Here is a 27,304-nt window from a genome sequence, read left to right as displayed (position 1 = left end):
CATGTGCGTGTGTGCCTGTGTGCGTGAGTGCATGCGTGAGGGCGTTCGTGTGTATTTCATGGGGCAGTCTCTGGTATTGATCCTCAGGTACCTTCTTTTTTGTGAGACAGGTTTTCTCATTAGCCTTGAACTTCACTTCATAGGCTAGCCTTTCCTGGCCTGTATGCTCTCAGGGATCTGCCTATCTCTGCCTCCGTCTTGCCCCCTCTGGAGTTATAGGCACTGCCACTGTGCTCAGCTGTGTAAGTAGGTCCTGGGGACGATGAGGGGGCTTCAAGCCCGGGAGGCAGGCACTTTCCTGACTAAGCTGTTTTTCCAGTCCTTTCTTTACTGCTATGAGTAGAAACCTCGTCATTGATGTTTATAAAAGCAAGACTCTAAAAGGCTTTCTGTTGGCACTTGGTGCGTGCTTACCCACGTGTTTGACAGGAAGTACCTTATTTTATGCTTGCAGGCACTTCCGTTCCCTGTGCTCAGATGATACACCAATGGTGCGACGTGCTGCTGCTTCCAAATTGGGTGAATTTGCAAAAGTCTTGGAATTAGACAGTGTGAAAACTGAGATTGTTCCCTTGTTCACGAATTTGGCTTCAGATGAGCAGGTAACTGGAGACCTTTGACGCTAATGTACGGTCGTTTTGCAGTATTAATACTTGTTTCTGAGCTGGGCAATGGTGGCGCACACCTTTAATTCCAGCACTTGGGAGGCAGAGGCAGGTGGATTTCTGAATTCGAGGCCAGCCTGGTCTGCAGAGTGAGTTGCAGGACAGCCAGGGCTATACAAAGAAACCCTATCTTGAAAAACAAAAAAAACAAAAACAAAAAACCCCAAGGATACTTGTTTCTGACCTGGTGCTTCTTTCTTAGCCAGGTCCCACTTTTCTAACAGTTAGTAGCTGTTAAAAGGAAGAGTTGGAGGTGAGTTGAATTCCATAACTAGGAAGCCAGGGCTGCGTCAGGGACCGGTGTCTTGCAGAATTGTGGGCTGTATTACATATGGAATTCCGACTTTGTTAACTTTCTCACTAGAGTATGGTTGTACTACACACAATAGCGATCTTAAATCCGGGTCTGGGTTTCCTTGATGTAGAAAAGATAAAAGTTGGGAACTCCTAAATTACTTAATCCAGTTGTTTCTCAGTACAGAGGACAGGGATGGCTCTAGGATCATGGAGGGGTACTTACCTTAGAGTTGCGTCCCCATGTGTAAAATGGCATGGCATTTGCCTCTGTTGTACACATTCTCCTGTGTACTTACTCCAAGTCACCTTTACATAACTTGCAATCCCCTATTCAGTGTAAACCAGAGTTGGAGAGAAGGCTGTAACCTTTAAAGGTGCTAGCTGCCTGAGGACCTCTGTCTGAACCCAGAACCCATGTAGACGTACCATGTAGTGGTACTCATCTGTAATCCAGAGTTCCTACAGTGAGGTGAGGGGCAGAGGTAGGAGACTCACCCTGAGACTCACGGACCATCTAGCTTGGGGTACACAGGACAGCAGCAGCAGCAGAAATAAGAGAAACCCTGATTCAGTAAGGTAGAAGGCAAAAACCAAATCCCAAAGTTGCCTTCTGACCTCCACAGATGTGCTGTGGTATGCATGTCCCCATATTCTCACAAAAATAGAGTAGATAAAAATAAAACAAAACTATAGTGTAATTGAACTGTAAATAGTTTTACTACTTTTTCTGGGGAATAGTGACAAGAAAATGTTTGTATATGTTTAGTACAGATTAGAAAATATTTCCCAAATATCTGTGATCCACTGTTGGAATACATAGATGTGGGGGAACCACAGAAATGCCTTGACTGTATCCTGCAGCCTGTTTTCAGTGGCTACATGCGTTATGGAACTAGGTTCTCCTATCAGCCCATGACACAGATACTCAAGGAGATGGAAGCCCAGCTAGTTTTTGAGGCTTGTTCAAGGCTATTTTTAGCTAGTTGAGTACATAGGCTTCAGCCTCAAGTTTCTAAGTTTTATAATTTGACCATTGGCTATAATGTTGCTGAACATGGAGATTCCACAAGTACATGGTGGTTTCTTTGTGTTGGAATAGACAGTCTTAGAATCCTTATTTGGAATTTAGCTGGTTATATTTCCTATGACATAATTTGACATTTTCTTTTGTCTTCTATACTTCCTGTTTGCAGTTTTTTGTTTTTTTTTTTTTTTTGATGAAGGCCAGCCAGGAAATATTTTAGCCTTTGAGGGTCATATAGTTCCTTTAAAACAAACTCTGCTCCCGTGGTCCAAAAGCAGTCAGAGTATGGGAACCTATGGGCATGAAACTCACCCATGTCCTAAGTGGGAGCTGGCTGTGAGCATTTGGTGCTCAAAAAATATTCAATGCTTTGTTAAGAAATATAACTATACTGTGCTTCCTCTGACTACTAGAAGACCTGCTCATGGCTTGCTCATGGACAGAAGCATTTATTAAGTACCTACATAGAGTACCTGTATATGTAAGGTACGATTCTAGTGTTGAGTGCTGTGTTAAAGGCAGACAGGGACTCTGCTTTCATGGAACTTATATTTTAATGGAGAAAAACAAACATGATAAAAATCAGGCATAAATGTTATAAGAATAAGTATAACATATAGAACACGGGCTGCTGGTCAGCATAGAACTGAGGAAGCAACAGGCAGGCAAGAGACAGTGTTGGTAAAGAGAGGACATGAGCTAGAAAGACCAGCATTGCAACATGGTGGTCGAAGGCGTCCAGTAAAGACAGGAATGGAGAAGGCAGGGCGGGAGCAGATCGTGAGCCAGGGAAGACGCTGCAGTTTTGGATTTTCTACTCTAGATTCAGCGAGGCTCTGCGTAGATCTGGAGAAGAGGTGTGGCGTGCAATTTACATTTTTGAAAGTTCATTCTGGCTTATGTGTGGAAACAAACTTGTAGAGGGATAAGACTAGAAAGAGAAGGCCAGTTAGGTGACATCGGTAGGAACTAGTACTGAGGGCGCTCTGTTGTGTGTGTTCTGTCGTAGTACATAGACAGTAATTTCTTGTCCCATTTTTTTCCTTTGGTGCTCATAGGATTATATGTCTAATTTTCGGATTTTCCTAAGTCTGAAGTCAGAACTCCTAATGTCTAACTGAGCTTTAATTCTGTGTTTTCACTCAAAAGACATTCAGGTGTCCTGCTAGGCATTTAGCAGCTTTATATACAGAGAAGCAGTTAGCTCTCTGCCTTTCCAAATCCCCACTGCCGGGTTTCCTGGGCTTGGTTATCTCAGTTGGATTTTTAGCACGTGAGCCTGACTTTGTTATTCGGCTGTCACCCTCTCCCTCTGTCTGTGTTGTCCCTGCTCCATCTCAGGCTGCTGCTGTCTGTGGTCAGTGATGAGTTGGAAAGAGCTTTGAAGGTGATCTCTCTTCAAATGTGTTATTAAGTACTTATGCCAGGATAATTTTTCAACTTAGGCTTTGAATATAGCATATTTTTTTGAAAAAATAATTAGTCTTTATATCAGATGTGGGTAAAGTGTTTGCCTGATTTCAATGCTCAGAAGCCATGGAAATGTGTAGGGGAAATCTGCTGTTGCCTTCTGACCCTCCCACACGCATTGTTTACATGCAATAAATAACATTTAGAACATCTTTTTTATCTTACTTAATAAAAACTTGGTGCTGTTGTCAAGATAATTTAAACAAAATGCCATTTGTGGTTTTCACATGCCAGCCTAGGCAAAGGAAGAAGTTATGCAGCCATTTGAAGACATAAAGCCATGCCATCATATATGGTGGTTGTCTTAATTAGAGTTGCTGTTGCTGCCATGAAACAACCATGACCAAAAAGCAAGCTGGGGAGGAATGGGTTACACTTCCGCATGGCGGGTCATCATTGAAGGAAGCTGGAACAGGAGCTCAGATAGGGCGTGAGCCTGGGAGGAACTGGAATATATAGAGGCCATGGAGGGGTGCTGGCTCCCCCTCCCCATGGGCTCGCTTCCCTCGTGGTGGCTTACTTATCCTGCTTTCTTATTAAGAAGATGCTCCACAGGCTTGTGTACAGCCTGACGGTGTGGAGGCATCTTGTCAGCTGAGGTCCCTCCACACGGATGACTGTAGCTTATGTCACGTTGACAGATAAGCCAGCACAGTGGTTTGTCTCTCCCCTGCTTTCAGAAGTAGACCTGTGGCAGCAGTCTCACACCGCACTCAGTGTGCCCTGTTTCAGCAAACTGACCAAACAGTGTGTTGTTCTCTAGGATTCTGTGCGCCTGCTAGCTGTGGAAGCTTGTGTCAGCATTGCCCAGTTACTGTCCCAGGATGACCTCGAAGCCTTGGTAATGCCTACACTTCGGCAAGCAGCAGAAGATAAATCTTGGCGGGTTCGCTATATGGTGGCTGACAAGTTTTCAGAGGTAAAATGCATTGGCATTTCAAATATTCAGAACCTCAAAGGCATTTGCCCCACAGATTTTTCTATCGAACAGAGCTTGCAAATTCTGTTGAATGGTTTTGAATTAAAAAAAAATAAGAGAGCCTGTTTAATCTTTCCATTTTGGTTACAATATACTTTTGATGATTGTACTATTTCTTGGCTTTACTATTTTGTTAGTATACATTAAACCTGCATAAATTGTTTTTCAGCTCCAGAAAGCGGTGGGCCCTAAAATTGCACTCAGTGACCTCATCCCCGCCTTCCAGAGCCTCCTCAGAGACTGCGAAGCTGAAGTCCGAGCGGCCGCTGCCCACAAAGTAAGAGGTGAGACTGGCTAAGGAGTCTTCTGACTTTGTTCGCTATAGTTTGGTTTGGTGTTTTGCTAAAATAGGACCCAAGATGTATAAACCAGAGAAAAATGAGTGCAGCAACATTACCACCCACTCTGATGCATGTGTCATGTTAGGAAGTTTGCCATAGTTTTACTATATAAGATGCTGCAGACAGATGACACCAGCATGTGGAAGGTGGCACCGTCATAGAAAGCTCCTATCCCATAGTTTAGATCAAAAGAGCCTTCAGGCTGTGCTGCGAGGACCAGGCTTATTGCCCCTCCACAGTTGATTTGCTTAGACTTCTGATTTAGCTTGGACTGTTGGAAGATCTGGTTAATTGTCTTTGGCTCCTTGACAGCATTGCATTTTCTGTTTCTGTTTTAGAACTTTGTGAGAACCTGCCCCCCGAAGGTAGAGAGACTGTAATTATGAGCCAAATCCTGCCCTATATAAAGGTGAATGTGACTTCATTTTATTTTGCTTACCCTACCTATGAAGCTCTTAGCATTTAAAGAAGGAAGAGGCATAAATGAATCAGATACATAACATTTGTGAAAATATTTATAGTTGATTTGTACCTGTTATACTTGTAGAGCTTGTGGGCGCAGTCTGTTACTGCAGACGGCTGGGTCAGCCGCTCTGCTGACTAGTGTTGCTGTGGGCTCCTCGGGAGGTGCTGTGGGGTTCTCAGGAGGTGCTGTGGGGTTCTCAGGAGGTGCTGTGGGCTCGTTGGGAGGTGCTGTGGGCTCGTCGGGAGGTGCTGTGGAGGCTTTTGTTTTTAATTTTTATTCTGTTTTAGGAATTAGTGTCTGATACCAACCAGCATGTCAAGTCAGCTCTGGCTTCTGTAATTATGGGATTATCTACAGTTTTGGGCAAAGAGAATACCATTGAACATCTTCTGCCTCTGTTTTTAGCTCAGTTAAAGGATGAGGTGAGTCTGGCGATGAATCCTTTTGCCTTGGTGAATCCTTTTGATTTGATATGATTTTGTTTCTTTTTTCTTTCTTCTTTTGGGTTTTTTGAGACAGGGTTTCTTTGTGCAGCCCTGGCTGTCCTAGAACTTGCCGCTCTATAGACCAGGCTGGCCTTGAACTTAGAGATCTACCTGCCTCTCTCTGCCTCCTAAATGCTGGGACTAAAGGGATTGTAAATCTTTGTTTTGGTGATTTTACTAAAATAGGACTCAAAGTATAAAGATGGGGCAGGAGGTGGGGGATTGTAGTTTAGGTATTTGACAATCCTTCTGTTTGGGTGTAGGGTTACAGGTTTCCCCAAAAATGGGCACAAGGACTAGTTAAAAGCAAACTCAACTGGGTGTGATGGGTCTTTAATCCCAGAACTCTGGAGGCAGAGGCAGGTGGATCTCCAGGAGAGTCAGGGTTACCCAGAGAAACCTGTTTCTAAAACCAAAACCAGCCAACCAACCAAACAAGATGGGCTAGAGAGAAACCGGCGTAGTTAACAGTACTAGGTATTTCAGAGGACTTTGGTTTGGTTCCCAGCACCCACATGGCAGCTCACAGCTGTCTTTGACTCTAGTTCCAGGGGATCTTCTGACCACTGTAGGCACCAGGTACACACACACAGTGCATAAACATGTAAAACAGTCGTGAAATAACTAAGTCTTAAAACCATCCATGAAATACCTGTTAAATGGTTTATATTATAGTTACTGGCTCCTTATAGTTATATATATATATTTGCTTAAACATTGCCTTTTTATTTGAGTTTTAAATGTAGCTTCAGATGTTAACATGGAGTGGCTGGAGGTCTGGCTCAGCAATTAAGAGGCTTGTTGCTTTAGAGGACCAGAGCTCCAGTTCTGGTGGCCATGTTGAGTGGCACACAGCTGTTTGTAACTCCAGCTCCCAAGAATCCGACTCCCTTGATGGCCTTCATGGGCACCCACACACATGGGCACACGTACACTTTACATAGATAGTACACACATGCGGATGAAAAATGTAAACATTAGTGTCAGGCATGAGCTGAGTGCTTTGGATGTGGCATTAACTGTAATTGCCACAGCCAGCTTAGAGCTTGATTCCTCCCAGGTGTGGAGGAAGCCCTGGGCGAGAGGTCTGAGGGCTCCCAGCAGTGGTAAGGTGTGGAGGAAGCCCTGGGCGAGAGGTCTGAGGGCTCCCAGCAGTGGTAAGGTGTGGAGGAAGCCCTGGGCGAGAGGTCTGAGGGCTCCCGGCAGTGGTAAGGTGTGGAGGAGGCACTGGGTGAGAGGTCTGAGGGCTCCCGGCAGTGATAAGGTGTGGAGGAAGCCCTGGGTGAGAGGTCTGAGGGCTCCCGGCGTGAGTGCAGAGAACTGAATTCCAGGGCCTGGGCTCCTCACCATCTCATAGACTTTGTGCTAATTTATTAATTAAAAGTCTAAAAAGCTTTATTATTGTGTGAGTGAGTGTGCACTTGTGTGTGCATAAAGAGCTCAGAGGCTATCTCTGTGGAGTCCGTTCTCTCCATCCACCTTTGTATGAGTTCTGGGGATGGAGTCCAGGTTGCAGGTCTGTGGGACAAGGTCCTCTTTCTACTGAGCCATCTTGCCTGTCAGTTTGTTAATTGATTTTTAAATTAGTGTACAAAGTAATGAAATCTCAAAGGCTTTTTATTGACATTGTGGTTAAGATCAGTGACATTGTATCTTGGATTATCTGTGTGCTTAGCCGTAAGAATTTCCTTCTGCCTGAAGTTCTTCTGGTCAGTTCTAGTTATTGAGTCCAGGGCTTTGTGCAGGCTGGACAAAGGCCCTTACCACTGAGCCACACAGCTTAACCCCACCTTTTAAAATCTGAGCCATACTTACTTACTTTCTCTTTTGTTTTTTGGTTTTTTTCAAGACAGGGTCTATCTGTGTAGCTCTGACTGTTTTGGAACTTACTTTGTACACCAGGCTGGCCTCGAACTCAAGAGATCTGCCTGCCTCTGCCTCCCAAGTGCTGGGATTAAAGGTGTGCGTCACTACCCAGCTGAACACTTTTTAATTTGAAATTCTGCTTAGCTCTTTGTATTTTCTGATGCCAGGAGATGACTGGGCAAAGGAGATAATTTTCACATGTACTCTTTGGGGCTTGTGTGTTTATAGTGTCCAGAAGTTCGTTTAAATATCATCTCCAATTTGGATTGTGTAAATGAAGTGATTGGAATTCGTCAGCTCTCTCAGTCTCTCCTTCCTGCCATAGTGGAGCTGGCTGAAGATGCCAAGTGGAGGGTCCGCCTGGCTATCATTGAGTACATGCCGCTGCTGGCCGGCCAGCTGGTGAGTCCTCGTGTTTGTGAGTAGTAGGGGCTGTCTGACCGTGGAGACTTACATGGTGAGTGGGAGGTACTCAGGCTGCTCTGGCTTGATCAGATGCACTGAAGTAAATTCTGTGGTCTAGGATTTTTTTTGCTTGTTTTTGTTTTTTTTTGTTTATTTGCTTTCTCAAGGGTTTCTCTGTGTAGTCCTGGTGCTCTCTCTATAGATCAGATCTGCCTACTCCTGCCTCTCACATTCTGGGATTAAAGGTGTGTGCCATCGCTGGGCTCATCGGATAGTTTTTATTTTCAGTGGTGCATTATGGGCTAACAGGAAGGTGGTCCAGAAACACATTTACCTTGCTGCCTCCTCATGATAAAGGCGTATATTTATGTAACAGGAATGCTGTATTATTTAAAACCTATACAATTGAAGGACTGGTGTATGGAAGGAAAAATACAGTTTCAGGATAAGTCAGTTTGACGTTTTGTTTGATTCTATCTTAAGGAAACTGAATGAAGGAGCATTTTGTTTGCATCCTCATGACAGGTTGAGGACCTACTACGCAGGGCTTATGATGTCGTATTCTGGATAAAGTTACCACACTGTCTGTTAGTCTTTAGGTTGCATTATTAGTTTTATTCTAATAGATACGACTAATTCAAATCTCAAAGCTGACTTTACTGCCACTCGTTTCCCTTTTCTCAGTAGGTGAAGACAGTGGCAGGCTTGACAGCCTCGCCCCTGTGGTAGCTCTGAGACAGCTGTGTGGTGTGGGCTCCCGTGGCTTCCTAGTGCTTGTTATTTATTAGACACTTGGCATTTCCTACTAGTCGGATGAAGGACGCCTGAGTAGTTTCAGAGTGCTCATGTATCAGTTTGCTGCTGACATGCCTGTACTTTGCTCCCACCCCCAGCACCCTGCCCCGCCCAAAGGCGCACTTCCAGTCTTCAGTTCACAGCACATGGGCTCCTATTTTCCCAACCACTCTACCATATTACTCATTTTGGTGGCTTACGAGCTTGCGACTTGTAGACGGTCATGGCATTGTTTTATCAAATCTGAAATGCTCTGTTTCTCAAAATGAAGGGCAAAGATATTAATTTATCCATGTGTCAAGTGACGTCATTTTATCATGCTTCTCCACCATCCATTCCAAATGGAGGGAGTCGTTGTCTGTTTCTCAGTCATCTGTGTCACTGTCTGGAGTGGAAAGCAGCAGTGGCTAATGATGGGTTTGCTAGGCTGGGAAGCAGCTGTGTGGAAGGAGGTGGATTGTATTTACCATGTCTTTGAACCTTACCCCACCAGACCTGGAAAGTCTCCAGGGCTGCCAGCAGTATACAGAACAGTGTGGAAAGAAGACAAACGGCCTCTTGGCTGGTTTATACCTTTCTGGCCGGGTGACATCCCTCAGTCATGGACACTGGCTGGGGCGGCATCTGTCAATCACGGACACTGTGTCTTTCTTGAGATTTACTTTCTTTTTAAGATTCACTTGTGTGTGTATGTGTGTGTTTGTGTGTGTGTGAATGTTTTTCTTGTATATGTATGTGAAGCATATAAATGCCTGGTACTTGTGGAGGTCAGAAGAATCCTCTAGAATTGGAGTTACAGACAGTTGTGAGCTGCCACGTAGGTGCTGGGAACCAAAACCAGGCTGTCTATAAGAGCCTCAAATGTTCTTAATGGCTGAGCCATCTCTCTTGCCTCAGCATATGTATTCTTGATTTTTCTTTGTGTAAACTTTTGATCAATTTATAAAATTTTCTCAGTACAATCTAACCAGGCTCATAGGTCTGAGTTAATAGAGTTAAACCAACAGACTGTCTGAAGGAGATCACAGGAAAATCCTCAACCTGGAATAAACTAGGAGTCTGAGAGGAGATGCTGTGGGTGAAGGGCCTGCCAGGAGTGGTCATGGCACGGTGAAGCTGTCCTGTATAAAGTACAGAACCCTGGGTATCGGTCATTATTTAAATACATCGTCACTGGTCAGGAATGTCTCAGGCTTGAACCAGAAGAATGCGCATAATGACCTCCGAAGGAAGGCACCAGGAAAGAGTGCATCCAGGGCTTCCCTATGTGGTGTGTGTGTCCTATGGCAAGAGGTCTTAGGGTTTGTCCCAGCCTGTGTGGGCTGACTCGCAGGCTGGAGAGCTGGGCTCCAACTATCACTTGGACCTCTTGCTCTGCCCACTGGTGCCTGCTTTTTCTTTCTACTGCCTTCTGTCAAGCTCTAGAAACACTGTCTTCTCTTGGTGATCTCTTGGTGTCACTTGCCTCGTGCTCAAGGACTTGTTAACTAAAAAGGAGAGATGAGAATTACCAAACCCCTCAGCTGCTTTTCTGGGTAATTCACTTTCCCACGGTGTCTGGATTTGCTCTGCAGACTTCCCCCTGTGCTGTGCCTGCTCTGCTCAGCCCTGTGCATGCATGGCTCAGTCTCGTTTTAGGCCCGCGTCCCTCCCTCTCTCTTGGATTTTCTTTCTAGATGGTGTCATAGATTGTAATTCTGTGCTACTGTTCTTATGGCTCTTTTGTGGTTCAGCTTGTGTGCAAGTGTGCCTTTAGCTTTTAGGTAACTATTGTGCAAAGTAAATGTAAATAGAACGTCTTTTCCTAACTTTGGAAATATTTACTAATGGAATCTTCTATATCCATAGGGTGTGGAGTTTTTTGATGAAAAGCTGAATTCTTTGTGTATGGCCTGGCTTGTGGATCATGGTGAGTAGACAAGTTAAAAACAGAAATTATGGGAAGCCCAGGCTTCTGTGTGTTTGTGATGTTCGTGCATGGCTGTTTACAGAGGAATCCTGTGTGACACACACTTGGCTTTGACAATGTAATGCTGAAGAAACGTTGGTGAAGTTCCATTGGCTTTCCTTGGCTACATAAATATTTTACTTATTTAATTTGGGACAGGGTCTCACTGTGTAGCTCTAGTTGGCCTTCTGCCTGTCTCCTGCACATTGGGAGTAAAGGCAGGCTCAACTTGACTACAGAGCTGACATTTGTACTTCTGGTTATTTTCTGTTTTAAATGTATTTTCTGTGCTGAGTAACTCTGTCCTCTTCTGCCTCAGACAGCTTCAGACTCTTAGATGTACATTTCCTCCAGAGCCAGGGCCTGCAGCTGACCTGCTGCAGTTGGTGTTCTCAGTAACTGTAGACCAGGCTGACAGATTGGAAAGGCCTGGGTGGAGAGAATTGGCTACTTGGGCTTTCTCAGATGAAATGCAAAGGTACAGTAAGAGTTGGTGATATGTGCTGTCCCCTGGGGCAGAGCTAGGATTGTGTTAGGAGAGAAAGCTCACTGTTCACTCTTGGCCTGCTGCTGCTGTGCTGGAGAATGTGAGTTCAGGCCAGTTGAGATTGGACAGGAGTGAGCAGGTGCCTTTCTGGTGATACCTCAGGGAGTGTGTGCATATATCTTTGTCTCCCTGGCAGCCAGTGGCGGAAGGGGCCCTCTGTGCCAGGTCCTAGCCTTTGCAGCTTCAGTCCCAGGGAGTGCCTTCAGTTCTCATGTGATATGTCCCATGAGTTTTGGGTCCATGTTTTAGTGGGTGTGATATACGTCCTGTTGTGGTCCCAGTGTGCTGTGTATACTTTGTGTATTGCTTGCATTTATCTTTGGGTACTTGTGACTAGGCAGCTGGGAAAGAATATCTGTGTCTGCTTACACTTGTAGGTGGTTTTGTTAAAAGCACATCTGCACCGTATGTCTAAGAGTGTAAAGGGAAGGTTGTGAAGCTGTATATGACAGTGTCTTGGGGCATCTGTATGGATACATCTGTGCTTTTAAATGACAGTGTAAAGACTTCTTTATTCCTTTTTTTTCTTCAAGAGTTGTTTTTAATAATCGTTTATAAAAAAAATAAAAGAAACTTGGTATAAATCATAGGAAAGCATCTATAATTTTTCCATTTTAAATTATGTGTACGTTTGTGTGTCTGTGTGTCTGTATGTGAGTTTTCACTTGTGCTTGTGGGTACTCTTGGAGGCCAGAGAAGGCTTCCAGTTCTGATTAGGTGCTGGAATTGAGTCCTCTGGCTTAGGTACTGGGAACTGAAATCCAGTCTTTCGGAAGAGCAGCATGTATTTTCTTAACCACTGAGGCATCTCCCAGTCCAAGAAATTATTTTATTTTATTTTATTTAACAAAGTTTACTTTGCATAAGTATTCTTGTCAGTGGCATTCCCAGAAACCTATTACTTCCTTTGAAAACAATTAAGGATTAAGACAGACCTTTTTTGTCCTTCAAATTTTGAAGGACCTTTAAGGTTCCAATATATCACAAGTTGAGAAATGACACCTGTTCTGTGTAGGTGATGGCTATACGTGACCTAAGTATAGTCATTTGTACCTTCCAACTCGGGAGTCAGTAGGGTGGAGTTTGTGTCCTGCAGCAGTGACTGCAGGATCCCTGATGCAGTCGGTGGGCGAGCTGAGGACGTGCCCTCACCATGGCTTTCCCTGCGGCTTTTGTAATTTAGGTTAGATTTTTATAATTTGAAGAAGAATGATGTTTTTGCACTGTAAGTGGTACACAGTGAGCAGTGAGCAGGTTTCTTGGGAAACATCCCCCTCACCTCTCTCTGGCATAAAACTTTTGTAAGACCAGTGTGAGCAGTCTGGAGAAGATGGGGGTGGGGCATGAATACTGTGTTTCTCTCCGTGGGCAGTGTGACAAGAAGGCAGGGCTAAGTGGTGGGTACCTCCTTAATTTATCTTTTATAGGACAAAGATAAATATCCAGTCAAAGTTAGTAAGAATTGGTAGAATTAGATATGTAAAGAAACCTTTCAGATCAGTCTAACCTTGAAGGGAAAGACAGACACACAGACAAAACAAGGAGTGGAAACTCAGGAGAGGCTTGCGTTCCTCTAAAACAGAAGTGAGAGGAGCCAGGAGCATAGTAGGCATCTGGCCAAGTAGAGTTCAGTGCAGTAGAGGGAGGGCTTGGTCAAGCTCGGCCTCTGGTTACTTTGGCAGAAGAATAATCATTAAAAACCTGTAGTCAGGAGAAAAACAGGTGCTGCCATTAGCTCCCCTTTGTTTGTGTGTGTGTGTGTGTGTGTGCGTGCGCGCGTGTGCGTGTGTGTGAGTGGTCTGTCTTCCTATATGTTTATAGGACAGAAGAGGGCATCAGATCCCATTATAGATGGTTCTGAGCAACCATGTGGTTGCTGGGGATTGAACCCAGGTCCTCTAGAAGAGCAGCCAGTGCTCCTAACCACTGAGCCATCTGCCCAGCTCCATTAGCTTCCCTTTAAAGGAAGAATGGAGGAGCGGTCTGGAGCACAGATTATATGTGTGACAAGAAAGAGCCCATGTGTGTGGGGGGGTAAAGGCACTTGAGCTTGTCCTGGGGACACTTCTGGGCATCTTGGCGTGTCTCTCTGTAGACTGAAGTCTGAGTATTGGCCATGTGACTATAGCTCCTTGTCTTTGGTCTCTGTGTTTCCCCCTGTTCTTAGTGTCTTTATAGCAGGATTTGAGTTGGGAAAAGTTGGCTATCTCCTATCTCACAGGAAGCTTGCATGGATTGCCAAGGATTGGGGCTTGTCAGGTGAGAGAAGGAGGAACCAGTAACCTGTTCCCCTTGATTTGTTATCTAAGTCCAAGTATTGAGCCTTACTGAGTCCAGAGTGAAGGGGCACCAGGCCTTTCTGTGTTCAGGGCTGCATAGAACAACTAATTTTGAGAGCCTAATAACTGAGACTTGATGGTTTAGTTTTATGATGTCACTGATACGTCATTTTGAATGGGATTAGTACGTGCCGGTGCAGGCGCATTTATCAGCTTGTCTTAATGAACACAAGCATTTTCAGTGCGGAACGGCGTTGATTTGCAGCTGTGTAGGTGACAGTGGTGACCTGTGTATCCCTCTCAGTATCCCTCTCAGCTGCTCTGTGATATCACTTGAATAATCTTGCTAACATCGTCTTTTGATGCTTTTGAAGCCTGTTTGTTGTGTTAGATGCTCTGTGGTCAGGGCTGTCCCTGCAGTCTCACAGGTTTGACTCTTTCTCTTGTGCCCTCACTCTCCTTGCTGCACCCCGAGGTCCCATCCCTCTTCAGGTGCCACACATCCTCTCCAGTCACCGAAGGCCATGCCCTTCTCCCAGAGTCCCTTCTTTCCACTCAGCCTTTTCTGTCTAGTGCTGTATGTGATGATTGGTTCTCTGCTGTGTGAGTCTCCGAGCACCTAGTTTTTATTCTCTGATGGAGTATTTGGTCTTTGAGGGAAAGGTACCTGCTGTCTCCTTCTGTAGCACGCGGTACCTAGTGAGCGGCTGGGTTTTTAATTGATGACACCTAGACCAAGTCCCTCACATCCTTGTCCGTGGTGGACACGGACATTTTAGAACTGTGATGCCTGTGACTCATTGTGATTATCATCTAAGTTAGGTTAGGTCTGCACGGAGTTTATTCTGGGTCTGTGTGCTGTGGGTGAAGTAGGTTGTGTGTAAAGCAAGCAGCCTGAAGATGTTCTCTTGGACTCTCCTGCAGTCTATGCCATTCGGGAAGCAGCTACCAACAACCTCATGAAGTTAGTCCAGAAGTTTGGTACAGAGTGGGCCCAGAATACCATCGTCCCTAAAGTGTTGGTAATGGCAAACGACCCTAACTACTTGCACAGAATGACCACTTTATTCTGCATTAATGTAAGTATGACATGGTGTTTCTGCTAAGCTCGGACAGTTTTTGGTTTTTTGGTTTTGATTTTTTTGGTTACTCACATTCTGAGTTTCTGAGTGAACAGCTATTGTAGTGTGAAATATTAAAAGCAGCACATGCTATCACTGGCTATCACTGGCTATGCACTGGCTATCACTGGCTGTCACTGGCTATCACTGGCTGAGCGCTCAGTCTGTTCTCGCCTGCCACATAGGCCAAGACTGCATTTTTCCCGTTAACCTAAGCCTGTCTCACCAAGGCTGGCTCTGCCTCTCCAGAGCTCAGCAGTCGCTCTCTCCACCCCATTGTTGGCTGCTGCCAAATCTGCCCATACTCCCAAATTTCTGCAGCTAACTGGGATGTGCATCTTGCAAACCCATGCTCTGCTGCAGTTACCTTTCTCTGGAACCCAGTTGAATGTCCACGTGAAGGAAAACACTGCACAGTCTTAGTTTAGAACCAACAGATAATAAAATCCCTGGGTGCAGAACCTAGCATCCTAATTTTATAAACTCTTCTATGTTAGAAATCTTCCGGTAGTGGATCCGCCACTCAGACTAACAGCCTCTGGCTTCCTGCATTGTATACGCCTCACTCCTGAAGTCCAAAAGCAAGTTCCTTTCTCCTGTGGTCCCTCTTCCTTCCCCCCAACCCCCACATGGGAGTCCTGCCTCCTCACCCAGTGATTGGTTTCTTGTCTTTGTTATCCAGTCAATTAGCAAAAAATTCCACTACAAGCTATCTTATGTTAGAGGTGCATTTCTTCTACTGATCAATCTGATTAATTAGAGAAAACGTGGATTTACAAATTCAGTGGACAGGAAAGCTCAGCTGGTGGTGAGAACTGGCAGACCTGACTCTGTCTGCAAGCATCGCCCCTCCCCACCAAGTCACACATTGATCCGAGATGATCGAAGTATTTAAAAATTTCAGTATTTTAAAAAGTTTGCTGTATGTTTTGGCAGAGGTCTTCCATCTTTTGAGCCACTTCATGTTCCTTAGCTGCTCAAGTGGGAAACATTTTTCTATTGGTCAATTACCTTCCCTTTAAATATTAGCTTGTTTCACTAGATTTGGTGCATATTAAGAAAGTTTTAAATGTGCCATCTTATTTGTTTTTCTAGGCACTGTCTGAAGCCTGTGGTAAGGAAATAACCACTAAGCAAATGTTGCCCATCGTGTTGAAGATGGCAGGAGACCAGGTAGCAAATGTCCGCTTCAATGTGGCCAAGTCACTGCAGAAAATTGGACCAATTCTAGATACCAAGTAAGACTTCAGTGTCGCTGTTGGTCTGAAAGTATAACTTCATGGTTGAGAGTAACCTCTAAAATAAGTCCAGGATTCCTTTCTTTACCTAGAATCCAGGCTTATTCAGAGAGAAGAATTTAGCCTCAGTCTCGAGACTGTCTGGTTTGATTTTTACACTTAGGTTCTGGGTGTGTACAGATCACTGCCCCAAAGTGAATTTCTCCAAGAACTGTTTTAGAAATTATTTGATGTGCTTGTCATGTTTGTCAGTATTTAAAAGCATTTTCATTTTAAATTTAAAACTTACCCTAGACTAACCCCAAGTTTGACTGCAGACTGTATCATGGTGCACTCTGCCCTCCCAGCTGTCCTTTTCACAGTGACTTTTGAATTCCAGTGCCTTGCAGGGGGAAGTGAAGCCGGTGCTGCAGAAACTAGGTCAGGACGAAGACATGGATGTCAAATATTTTGCACAGGAAGCTATAAGTGGTATGCATTGTATTTTGTGCTAGGCTCTGGTTGCTGGGGCACTTTCCTCTCCAGTGTGAGTGAGGGTAGGGGGTGTGATGTCATGAGGGGAGACAGGGTGGCAGGTACCTGTCATGCTGGGCCTGTTTGCTTGGGTTAGGAATTTCTTGGCCCCTGCTGAGCTTGGTAGCACACAGTTGTAATCCCAGCCCTTGGGAGACTGAGGCAGGAGGATCTCAAGAGTAGAGGAGCCTGGGTTACATTTAGACCCTATCTAAAGTAATGTCTTGGCCTACTGTTCTCTGCTGAGTGAGCAGGCCGTGTTCTCAGTTCCACGCCTAGGATGCTGATTGTTTCTGGCAAGTACAGTTTAGTTTGGACTCGAGTTAAGACTTCAGTTTCCAGTCAGCCTGACTGACTACAGCAGCAGAGTACAGGGCCACAGCAGGATCTCAGGTCACGCTTTGCCACTGTTGCATGCTAAATGTTCAAGCGCTCACTCATGAACTTTCTGACCACTAACATGATTTTGTTTGGAATTTTCCAGTTCTTGCCTTGGCATAAAGAGGAGCAGGAGGGAAAAGCCTTTACTAAGTTCTTATCACAGATCTCTAGTCAATGTGTTCTTACCCTGGGTGGAGAAAATGGACACCTTCAAGATCTCATCCAAGCAAATGGCAACAACATAGAAGAAATCAGATTTCAGTGACTTGATTCTTTCTAAACATGAACTCAGACTGATTTTACTTCTCTCTGTTGGGATAATTGTACCGCTCTTCTGACCAGTTGCTGACGCCCCCTCATACAGTCATGTCTTGAGTGTCTCCCAGGGTTTCTCTCCAGCACCATTGAGGCTCCTGCTTCCTCCCTTTTGAATCAGGCCCCAGCCACTTAAGATTCCAGACAGAGCCTGGATGGATTTGGACCCCGACACGGAGTGGAGTGACTCTCTTACTGTTTACACGTCTCTGTGTGGCTCTCCATCTTTCCAATGTTAAGAGTAAATGGTTTAGAATAACTTACTTATAACTGTCTACTTGGAGATACTATTGAGATTTGACTGTAGTGAGAACCACGTCCTCCTGGTGACGATGGTCCACATGAGCGTCTCACGGGAAAGGAGATGTGGCAGGCTAACGTCTGGCTGTTCTGGTTTTCATTTGCTCAGTTTTGACTGTAATCATGTCATGCAGAAGCCGGAAGTGGGTGTATCTTGCTGCTAATGTGTGATGTTGAAAGGAAACAATTTCAACGGCTCAGGACTGTGACTGACTTCAAAAACTCCTAAGAGACTTTAGTGCCTCCTACGAAGTTGTGGTTCTGCTGTTTCGTTGTGAAGTGTTGTGTTTCAAGAATGTGTAGGAACCACGGGTCCTAGGTTTGCTCCCAGCAATGTTAGTGAGCAGTGCGCTGTTGCAACACCGTGCAGTACCAAACTGAAGTTTCCTTACTCAGTGTTTTCTTGTGGTGTGGGTGATGCAAGAACATTTTTCTACTTTTGCAGTAAAATTTCATTAATTTGTCCAGAAATTTAAGGTGGCAGGTCAAGCTGAAGGGTTTGCTGAGGCAAATTGTTTCTGGAAGGCTGCTGGACACTTAATTTTAGGAAGTACCCCCTTCTCAGTGGGTGTGCCTGTGACCAGCCTCTCTGCTCTGTCATACTCCAGTCCTTCCAGGAGCAGCTCTGACATGACATGCCTTTTCTGAATATTCTTCTGGATAGTTGAAATGTTTCCATCTGACTCCTTGTCTCAAATGGACTTAGTTAATGAGGTTTTACTGCAGCCTGTTTTACTCAATGCATCATACCATGCAGTTTGATGTTTCCATTTGGGTTTCTGAATTGTTGATTTTACTTACAAACTCTTTTAGATGTAACAAGCCCTGTTCTGTTTTGTGAAGGCCCAAAGATACCTACAAAACTTTGTACATTAAACATAAGTTACATAAAACCAAGTTTGTGTAAATGCTTTTAAGTTTATCATACCTTAGAGAAACAGAACAGACCGTTTCTATCAGAGACCGTGTGCCTGCATTTTAAACTGCCAGTTACCTCTTAGTGAGTTTCCCTTTTTGTGTATTCTAGGGCCAAGGTTTGAATATTTTCCTAAGCATTTTAGTGCCTTAAATTACTCTGCTGTAAACATTTTAATTTCACAGTTGCTTTTTTTCCATCACCTGTAAGCTGTACTCCTCTTTAATGAGTTTTATATTTGAGAGACAATTGTCTTGATTGTGGAAACGTGCATTGGGACAGCTGCGTCACCTTTGGCTGGAAATGCCACCTGGTATACTCACTTGGGAATGAACCTCTAAAGTGTCCCTGTCCCTCTACCTCCCGCCTTGTGCATTTAGCTTTCCGCCAGTGACTACTGAAGGGAATAAACTGCTTAGTTTATTCCCTTCAATGGACCCTTGCCTTCTCAAATAAGGGTCACCTAGTGTACAGGATCTGTTTTGGGTGGCCGTTCGAGGCGTCACTGTTTTTTCTGGTAGATGCAGTGACCTGCCTTGAGTTACCCTGCATAGCAATTGCTCTTCAGTTTCAATCTGGCCTTTTTCTCTACATAGTAGCTTTTCTATTTGACTTCTCCAGGAGCTCTGTGGTACAGGCTCAGTCTGTTCTGTCTTGTGTTGTACAATTGTCTGGGGCATATTGTTGGCATTTCATAAAATGGAGTTGACTGAGTGATCTCTAAAGGATGTCCTCTAATGGGAACAAAGTCACCAGGCTGTCTCTCATTAATACAATTAGCAACTTCCTTGCTCCTAGGAAGCAAGAGCCTCTGGCATAGACCGGTTCCCAGCCCCAGGAATTTCTTTTTTTTTTCCTTTTTGAGACAAGGTTCTCTTACATAGCCCTGGCTGGCCTAGAACTCTATGTAGACCAGACAGGTCCTGCCTCCGCCTCCCAAGTGCTGGGATGAAAGGCATGGCACTAGCTCCAGCTTGAGGAATTGTTCTTTTGGAATTGCCTGGTTGCCTTGAACATACTATTGCTACTGTTTTATATCTAAGCAGTTTATACCATTGTTCAACTTGTTAGGAGAGGGGAAAGACAAACACACACATCCTGTGTCAATGAAAAGTGGAGTTCACTTCAGTGGTTCTCTTCTACATATTGTTTGGGGTCTACCCATCATGAGCAAAATACTAGCAAAATACTAGATCTTGTGCATCTAATGTGCTGCCGGTGAACGGGAGCCTGAAGATGGATTTTGTTTCATAAGGATAAACAGATTAATGTGTGATTTTTGAATGAGGCCTTGTCAAAATAAAGGATGACCTTCAGTTCATGGAAATACCAAGCTTGACTATAGTGATATGGGCCTCAAAGTGGGGGGATGGGGGGGTATGTTTGCTCCTTATTCAAGAGACAGCATGACAAGTCTCATCAAGCATCCAGACTGCTTGCATAACACCCAGAAGAGCAAAGTGTCTTCCTGACACCGCTGAGCTGCCCAGAGTTTTTTTTTTTTTTTTTTTGTTTGTTTGTTTGTTTGTTTTTAATTAACCTCTGTCCCTTGTGTTCATCACAGAAATCCTTGGGTCCATCACACTGGGGTTGGTAGGTCAGGGCCTCTGCTTCCATCCCCTGCATGCTGGCTGCCCTTTCTCTGGAATGTCAGCTGCAGAGAAGGTCCCCGACCCCATGTTCTTGGTGAGCAGGTGAAGTGGTTGCCAGCCTTTGGCTCACTGCTTTCTTACCCCTTTCTACCCATTTCCCTACTTGCCTTTCCTCTTTCCTCACAAACCTTCAGTCTTCTGTACTGGAATAGCCTCGACTGTTCCTCCTCTGCCTCCACGGGCCTGCTGTTTCCAGGAAATGACATCATGTCCAGTTGACATGGAAATCTTTTGGGGGACGAAGTACTCACTGGGAAGAAAAGCCAAGCCATTTCTTTCTTGGGAGTTATCGTCCTTAACTGCTGTGATCAGGTCTGAAAGAAGCTAGGTCTTCTGTTGGCTCAGGGCCTTACAGGCTACCCATGACCAAGATGTCAGGGAACCCCTAGTTAGGTCCCAGGGGGTGACTGGAGCAAAAAGGCACTGATGAGGGCTGCCTTTCTCTGCACAGCTGCCCAGACCCTTGTGCTGCTGGTCCGTCATGGTGCTAGGGCGGCTGAGGGCATCCCAGTGGGGAAGCACAGGTAGCATGGGAGGGATGTGCCCTGGTCAGGGACGGTCACAGCATTGCTGTCTATATCTCTAGTGGTGGCACAAAGGCTGAGGAAGCTAGATTTTCCTGTGAAGGACAGTGAAGAGCCCAGTATCCCTGGGGTTGACAAGAATCTCTTCCTGAGACCCCGAGTGCCTGGAGAGGACACTGGAAAGGTAAGTGCTCCTGGAACTTGGGGTCAGAGCCCTGTCCTTTTTTGGGCTCTGGGTAGCCAGCAGAGCTTGTTGGCTCTAAGGGTTAGGGGAGTGTATTGTAAAGTCTTGCTCTGTTTTACACCCTTTGTAGAGTGGTGGTCTTGTCCAGATCTGTGGTTTGAGGTCTTTCTACAGTCTGAGACAAGACCCATGCAACCAAAGGGTAGACTGGAAGAGCTGGTAAACTTTCTTCACAGGCTGGAAAGTTATTGACATGGTTCTATTTAGGGAGTTGTTTCCATTCAGGACAAAGAGGCCATGCCTGATGTTTTCCTGGATGTTTTACAAACCCATTTTGCCTCCTACAACCACATGGAGAAGGGATGCAGAATTCTAGCTCAGCAGTCTCTGGGGCCCGGGCTGTGGCCTCAGGACCAGTGATAGAAGGGTGGTTATGATTTAAGAGTGGAGAGCCTGGCCTGCCTCGTGTTGATATCAGGCTATATACAGTGACTGCAGGAGGTGCTCTTGTACTGACTCCAGTGGATTTGTGTGGTTAAACCACTGACAAAAGGGCTGTCTTTAAATTACCTGGCTCTTTACTTGATGTAAATGGAGGCCACACAATATTTCATTTGTGTCCATGTACACTGCTGTCCCCTGCCTAAGTTGGCCTACTGTCTCTAATTCAGCTAGTCTCAGAGGTGCTGTGTGATGGGGGGTGGGGTGGGGGGAGAAGTGCTGCTTCCAAAGCCTCAGCAGCCTGAGCCTGGCAGACACTCAAGATGTCAGCCCTTCATGTCCCTTTGACTGCTCTGTAGAATTTGACTTAAAGAAGAGACTTGACTGGAGTAGTAGGAACTGTGATTCTTAGGGACCTGAGCCACACTTTTCTTAAATGAGAATGGAGCAGTTCTGTTTTCCAACATACTCAGGACCATTTAGCTCAGGAGTGTTCCTGAGCTAAGCCCTGACCACTGAGGCATCTGCCCCCGCCACAGCTGATTGGGTCTGCTCTGAAGAGCTCTGCCCAGCTGAGGAGAGCATTAGCTGTTATTTCTTGAGCTTCCTTTCCTGTGTACCTCGTCAAGCATTTAACCAGATACCTTTGTGGTACCTGTTTACCTTGGACACGTCTCAGGTGGTTGGGAACCTTCCCCAGAAGCCAGCTGTGCTATTGCTCTGAGGCTGCAGTTCCACAAAATCCCCTCCTCTGTGACTCAGGGAGCCTGCCTTGCTTTTGTTTCACTTAAAGCAAATGCTCTGGGGTTGAAATGGAAAGGATTTTGCTGTTGCTGGGCAGAGTGTTTCATGTCAGGGCCTTGAGCCAAGTGAGAGATCCAGGAAGTCATCCAGTTGCAAACCAGAAGTTGTTCTTAACCCTTTTCTATGGTGTGTGGCCACTGATCTGTTCACTGATCAGAGTTCTCATAGGGAGAACTCTGGGAGCTTAGTTCTTGACTGGTCTCAAAGCCCTAAGGGAGTCATCTGATGTCTAAGACTGTGTCTGCCGCTTGGTCCAAGAAAGCAGCCCAGGCTTCGTCCTGGGGAAGGTTGAGTGTCACTTGTGTCATGGAGACAGGCTCTTGAGGTCTGCATGGTCTTTGTGCTTGATGAATCATGTTCTCAAATGCAGGAGCTGCCGGGGAACAGCCTGGGCCACTGGTCACACTGCTACCTCCAGGTTGGCACAGCCACTCCCTCCAGGGTAGAGGTTGCCCTCTGACCACAGCTGCTGGCAAGACTGTCAGGCGAGGGTTAACAGTGGGTTTGTTTATTGAATCATGAAGTAGCTGTCATGTGATTTTAATCAAAACACTATTTCCCTGACAACAGTGATGTCAGTCTTGTTGTTGCAGGAAGGAGCTGTGAGGGACACTGTCTCCTCACTGAGCCCACGTTTGGAGACTCAAATCAAGTGAAACATCCATAAATACTGGGTGCAGACACTGGGTCGACAATCCACACTCCTCTTCCTTTTCTCTCTTCCTGGACAGTCTGTCCTGTACAGACGTTGAACAGGGCCCAGTCCCTGCATGGAGTCTCAGCTAAGAGCTCACCTTCCCTGTCCCTGGCTCCCCCGACCCTAGCTTCTACAGATGCTTTTTATTGCTGTTTTCCCTGTTTCTTCCACTTAATTTCTGGGCCCCTAAGGTCTCTGGTCTGTGTCTTCTGGTATTTGTCTCTTCTGGGATCTAAGCCAGCACTTGTTGGTGACCTGAGATGTTCTGGCTGGCCTGAGAGGAAGCTGTTCTGGTAGGCAGTTGGTTTATTCCTCAGACTGAGAGGTACCAGGACTGCCAGAAGGTGTAAGGGCAACTCCGAGGGGCCCAGCTGTGGGTGCTTGAAGGGCAGGGCTTGAGAGCCCAATTGCCTGGCCAGAGGATTAGTTTTGAACCCCCAAAGACTCGAATCCAGGAAGCCCAAGCCCAGTCAGAGGACTGCTGCCTATGAAAGCCCAAGTTGTGTGTCTCCAGGGCACCCCAGCCACGGGAGCTGCTTACAGGTCAGAAGCAAGCATAGATGTAATGGGCTCAGTCACAGGACAGCTGGAGTGGCTCCCTAGGCTCTGGTCTCCTGTGGTTCCCTGAGGACTGTGCAGAAAGACCCTGCCAGGCCTTCTACACCCATGACTTTAATTACTTCAAAGATGGGGAGGAAAAAGCTGCCTAGACAGGGCTGTGTTACTGTGGCCCTCCCCCCCAAAAAAAAAGAAACCAAAAAACCCTGACCAAAGCCACCTAAGGGTTTAGACTGGTTCCCATCGTGAGGGGACAGTCTGTGGTGGATAGTCAAATCGTCTCTGGTCAGATCAGATGAATGCCGATCCTCTGCTTGGCTTCCTTTCTTCATTTTGTTTGTCCAAGACACCTGCCTATGGTGTGGTCACCCACATCCAGGATGGCTCTTCCCTCCAGACTTAAACACTTCTGGAAACTTCCTCACAGACAGATGCAGAGTATTTCCTCTGTGATTCCAAATCCAGCCAAGGAGACGGTGAAGATGAACCCTCAGACTCTCTTAGGGCTGGTCTTATGTGTGGCGCTCAGGACCAGTGCTACCCAAAACTCACTGCCAAAAACTGAGAGATCTCAGGCTAAGTTGCCAGTGAGGGCAGTCATCTTTCAATCAGTGAGGAGAAACTTCACAGGCAACTGCATAACCAGTTTCTACCCTAGAGTCAGACGGAGTACTGTGACAAGCAATTAAGGGCAGTTGGTGGAATCTTAACGTTTCCATGTTAGACGGAGGTGCTGAGTCAGGCTGTTTCCATCACAGATGAGGACAGTGAGCCTGGATAGGTTAGTGGCAGGCCTAGGGACTAAGGACTCAGTTCAGATTTGTTGCTGCCTCCTGTGCTGTTTGTGGCAGGAAGGGGTGATATTACTCACCTGCAGTGCCTGTCTAGCTACCCACTGGTTTGGACTGGGGAGCCAGCTTCTCTTTTCTCAAGTCTTGCTTTGTACTGGCCCTTCATTTCCTGGGACCCTTCCAACTACCTGCCTGCCCTTTGGCCCTCACTTTGAGGTTTCTGTGGTGGCCTGTAGTTCCAGTGGGTCTCAGGCTAGGCACCGGCAATGAACTGGGTCTCTTGCATGGTATGCTTTGTAGGAAGGCTTTGTCATCCTCATGGCTGAGCTGTACCCGTCCCATCAGCTTGGTGGGACGTCCTGGGGGTCAGCGTTCTCAGGCCCTCTCGGGTAGTCCAGGCTTTGTGACTCCATCTTTGGGGAATGAGGAGGAGGAAAATGGAGTAAGCCGCTTTCAAAGCCTGTCTGTGGAGGGAGTGACTCAGCTCCAGAGGTTCAACACCCAACTGCCTCATTTTCTCTGGGCTTTGAATTTTCTGCCCTTTCTGCCCAGCCAGCTTTGGGGGCTTGGCTCCAGGGTAGTCTGCACCTCTGCGGTCATTACCCACTTAAGTGTTTGCTTGTTTTACCCCCTCATTGCCAGTTCGGGTCAGTCCAGCAGTCCTTGGGAAATCCTGTCAGAAACACACACAACGGGAGGGAGCAGGGCTCCTTGGCTCCTGTAACCATAGATACAGAGGAATTCAGCAAACAGAGTCCTTAGGACAGGGCAAGCTCCCCACTCTGACCTCAGGTCAGCCTCAGTGATCTGAGGTCACACCCTTGTGCCTGGATCATGGCAGGTGTCACTGATGACAGCTCTGTTTGAGGTGAAGTTCTAGCCACTCCGGTTCATTCAAGACCCCTATCTTATTTCCTCCTACTGGATTCTGCCCCAAAATAATCTATGTATTGCATTCATTGCTCAAGAGCTGTCTGGACTTTGAAATTCATAGCTGGTGTCCAAGTGGAGGACAGAGCCATGCTTAAGTGAGCCCACGGTGGAACAGCTACGTTCTCTATGAGGTGTCCTATGTGGCCACACAGCTCTGGACAGTGCTTGCTCAGGCAAAACAGTTCCTAACACTGGAACAACACAGGGAGATTAGCATGGCCTGCACACAGGGATGCCATGCAAGTTCACGAAGTGGTCTGTACATGGGAAGGGTGGCAGGAGGGTAAGAGTGGACATGAGAGAAGAACTGGATGTGCCGGTGGGTGTGAAGACATCAAAATAAAACCCATTATTCCATCCACTAAAAAAGTTAAAAAATATTCACACCAAGATTAAAAAATAATGTTATGTGTACACAGCCAGTCGTGCTCCTGAGAACTGCAGGCTGATCTAGGCTGATCTTGGGTTCCTCCTTTCCTGGACCCACTTAAGAGGTATGAGCACCCCTCAGACACAAATGTCACTGTCAGGACTTTTAACTCTGAAGGTGTAAGGAATTTTCCCATTGGCCCAGGGTGAGCCTCTAGATCCTGGATGCGTACTTCTAGAAACTGAGCTTCTTTCTGTAGATGAGGTTTCTGGAGAAGAGTCCAGAGAGTCCCAAGGACTCTGATCCCATAATTGAAGGCATGGGGAAGAAAGGAAAGGGCAGCTCCCAGGAAGGAAGCCTTAGTTTGTTCGTACTGGCCACAGGATGGCCAGAGGTTTTGGAAATGTGCTTACTGCTGGCCTGCAGTGTTCCTGAGTTGGTCAAGCAGAGGCCACAGGGTAGTGCTCTGGCCTCTTTGGCCTATTCTTTACTGTTCTTCACAGGGATATGTACTTGGCATGGAAGTGAAAGGTGTCCTTAGACTTCGGGGAGGCCTGGGTGTTTACTTATGACATCATTATAATGACAGAGTGACTTCAATGGGCAAGGGTAAAGTTTGCTAAGCAAGCATTGAAATTGGGGAAAAAAAGAAACTTGTACTGAATTCTCTTCCAAGGGGAAGAGCAGCTGTTTGAAGGCAGGCAGAGTAGTGCAGGTACACAGGAGGGCCGTGGGCTGGGCTGTGGGCTGTGCTTCCAGTCCTATGCATGCCCTCAGCCACTGGGCCTGCCTCAGTTTGAGAGCAGTTGCAGTTCTGTTCTGTATAACACTGGCCCTGGGGGAATGCCTTAAGTAATGGAAACCAAATCTCATCTGCACTCACGCCAGAAAGCGGGGTTTAATCCTGCCCTACAAATCTAGCTTGGCAAAGGCATTCTCCAGAACCTCAAGGGCACAAGAATTATGTCTCTGTGAGAAGTTCTTGGTGCATGTGCATGTGTATGTGTGTGCCTGCATTTTGTGTGTGTGTGTCTGTATAGCTCGCTCATGTCCCATTCACAGACCCCAGAGGTGACAAGGTGACACTAATAACAGTGCTCTTTGCTGGTCTTCCTGTATTACTTGTTCTGGGGAAGCTGAACTAGAGCACAGTGTGCTTGTCTTTTGATGGGCTTTGTCTTGACACTACACCAGGAGCATTACCCAGGCTCAGTGAGGCCCCGACTGTACACGGGCTTGTGCTTAGCAGTGTTTCCATCAGCCATCTGGAGTGGCTAACGTGTACTCAGGCAATTTAGGGTGAGGTATTATTTACCCTGCTGACGTCAATGAGAACATATTATCCACTGTCTTTTCTGTAGCTTGAAATGAGCACCAGAGCTCAGAGCACACAGCCACCTTCCACAGACTGAAAACTACCCACTGCTCAGTGAGGTGAAGTCTACCATAATCTCAGGAGTCTGATATTCATATCACCAGGCTTTTAGAAAACAAGGTGTTTTTATTTTAATTCAAGAGGGTTGGAAACATAAGAAACAGTACATTTTCCTTGCAGAAAGTGACCCCATTTACATTACCATTTGGTACAAAGTCATTTATTAAACTGCATTTTAGGCAATTTTCTAACACTGAGTGACAGGTGACACTTTGATTTTTCACATTGGAGCTATTATGATTTGCACACAAAATACCAAAGCTACTGAAGTTGCCAAATTTTTTTCTTAGTAATTAAAAAGCACTCAAGAAAAAAATGACTACAATCAGGTTAAGTTTACAGAAAGCGACTCACAGAGCAAGCTGAATCCAGCAAGCTGTTCTTTCTGCAGTAAGCAAATGGCCTTGCCTTTCTAGAAAGTGCAAATAGTCTCTACCAGTCTTCCTCAGCTGCAGTCCCCAGGGCAGGCTGGCCCTCATTTAGCCCGCTCCCCCTTCGATTCATATTCTCTCTCTCTCTCTCTCTCTCTCTCTCTCTCTCTCTCTCTCTCTCTCTCTCTCTCTC

At 45.9% G+C, this 27,304-nt stretch overlaps 1 protein-coding gene across 3 annotated transcripts in view; it reads left to right on the top strand.

Annotated features, from left to right (window-relative positions):
* The window catches only part of Ppp2r1b (protein phosphatase 2 scaffold subunit Abeta), a 34,614-nt gene that overhangs the window by 4,605 nt on the left and 2,705 nt on the right, over positions 1 to 27,304 (top strand). For 2 of the 3 annotated variants that reach the window (XM_028783859.1, XM_028783860.1), the window contains exons 5-15: positions 455 to 602; positions 4,220 to 4,375; positions 4,605 to 4,719; positions 5,115 to 5,185; positions 5,530 to 5,664; positions 7,822 to 7,995; positions 10,642 to 10,702; positions 14,492 to 14,646; positions 15,784 to 15,926; positions 16,306 to 16,397; positions 20,590 to 20,711. In XM_028783859.1, coding sequence (XP_028639692.1) covers positions 455 to 602; positions 4,220 to 4,375; positions 4,605 to 4,719; positions 5,115 to 5,185; positions 5,530 to 5,664; positions 7,822 to 7,995; positions 10,642 to 10,702; positions 14,492 to 14,646; positions 15,784 to 15,926; positions 16,306 to 16,397; positions 20,590 to 20,711 — 1,372 coding nt within the window. Of the gene's footprint in view, positions 1 to 454; positions 603 to 4,219; positions 4,376 to 4,604; positions 4,720 to 5,114; positions 5,186 to 5,529; positions 5,665 to 7,821; positions 7,996 to 10,641; positions 10,703 to 14,491; positions 14,647 to 15,783; positions 15,927 to 16,305; positions 16,398 to 16,923; positions 19,679 to 20,589; positions 20,712 to 27,304 lie in introns of those variants that run through there. The other variant, XM_028783858.1, reaches the window with a different exon arrangement.

The sequence above is a fragment of the Grammomys surdaster genome, unplaced genomic scaffold, assembly GCF_004785775.1.
Source record: "Grammomys surdaster isolate TR1022 unplaced genomic scaffold, NIH_TR_1.0 1164, whole genome shotgun sequence".
In the NCBI taxonomy this organism is placed as follows: domain Eukaryota; kingdom Metazoa; phylum Chordata; class Mammalia; order Rodentia; family Muridae; genus Grammomys; species Grammomys surdaster.
Note: the sequence above shows the minus strand (reverse complement) of the source record. Positions and strands in the feature narration are given on the sequence as shown.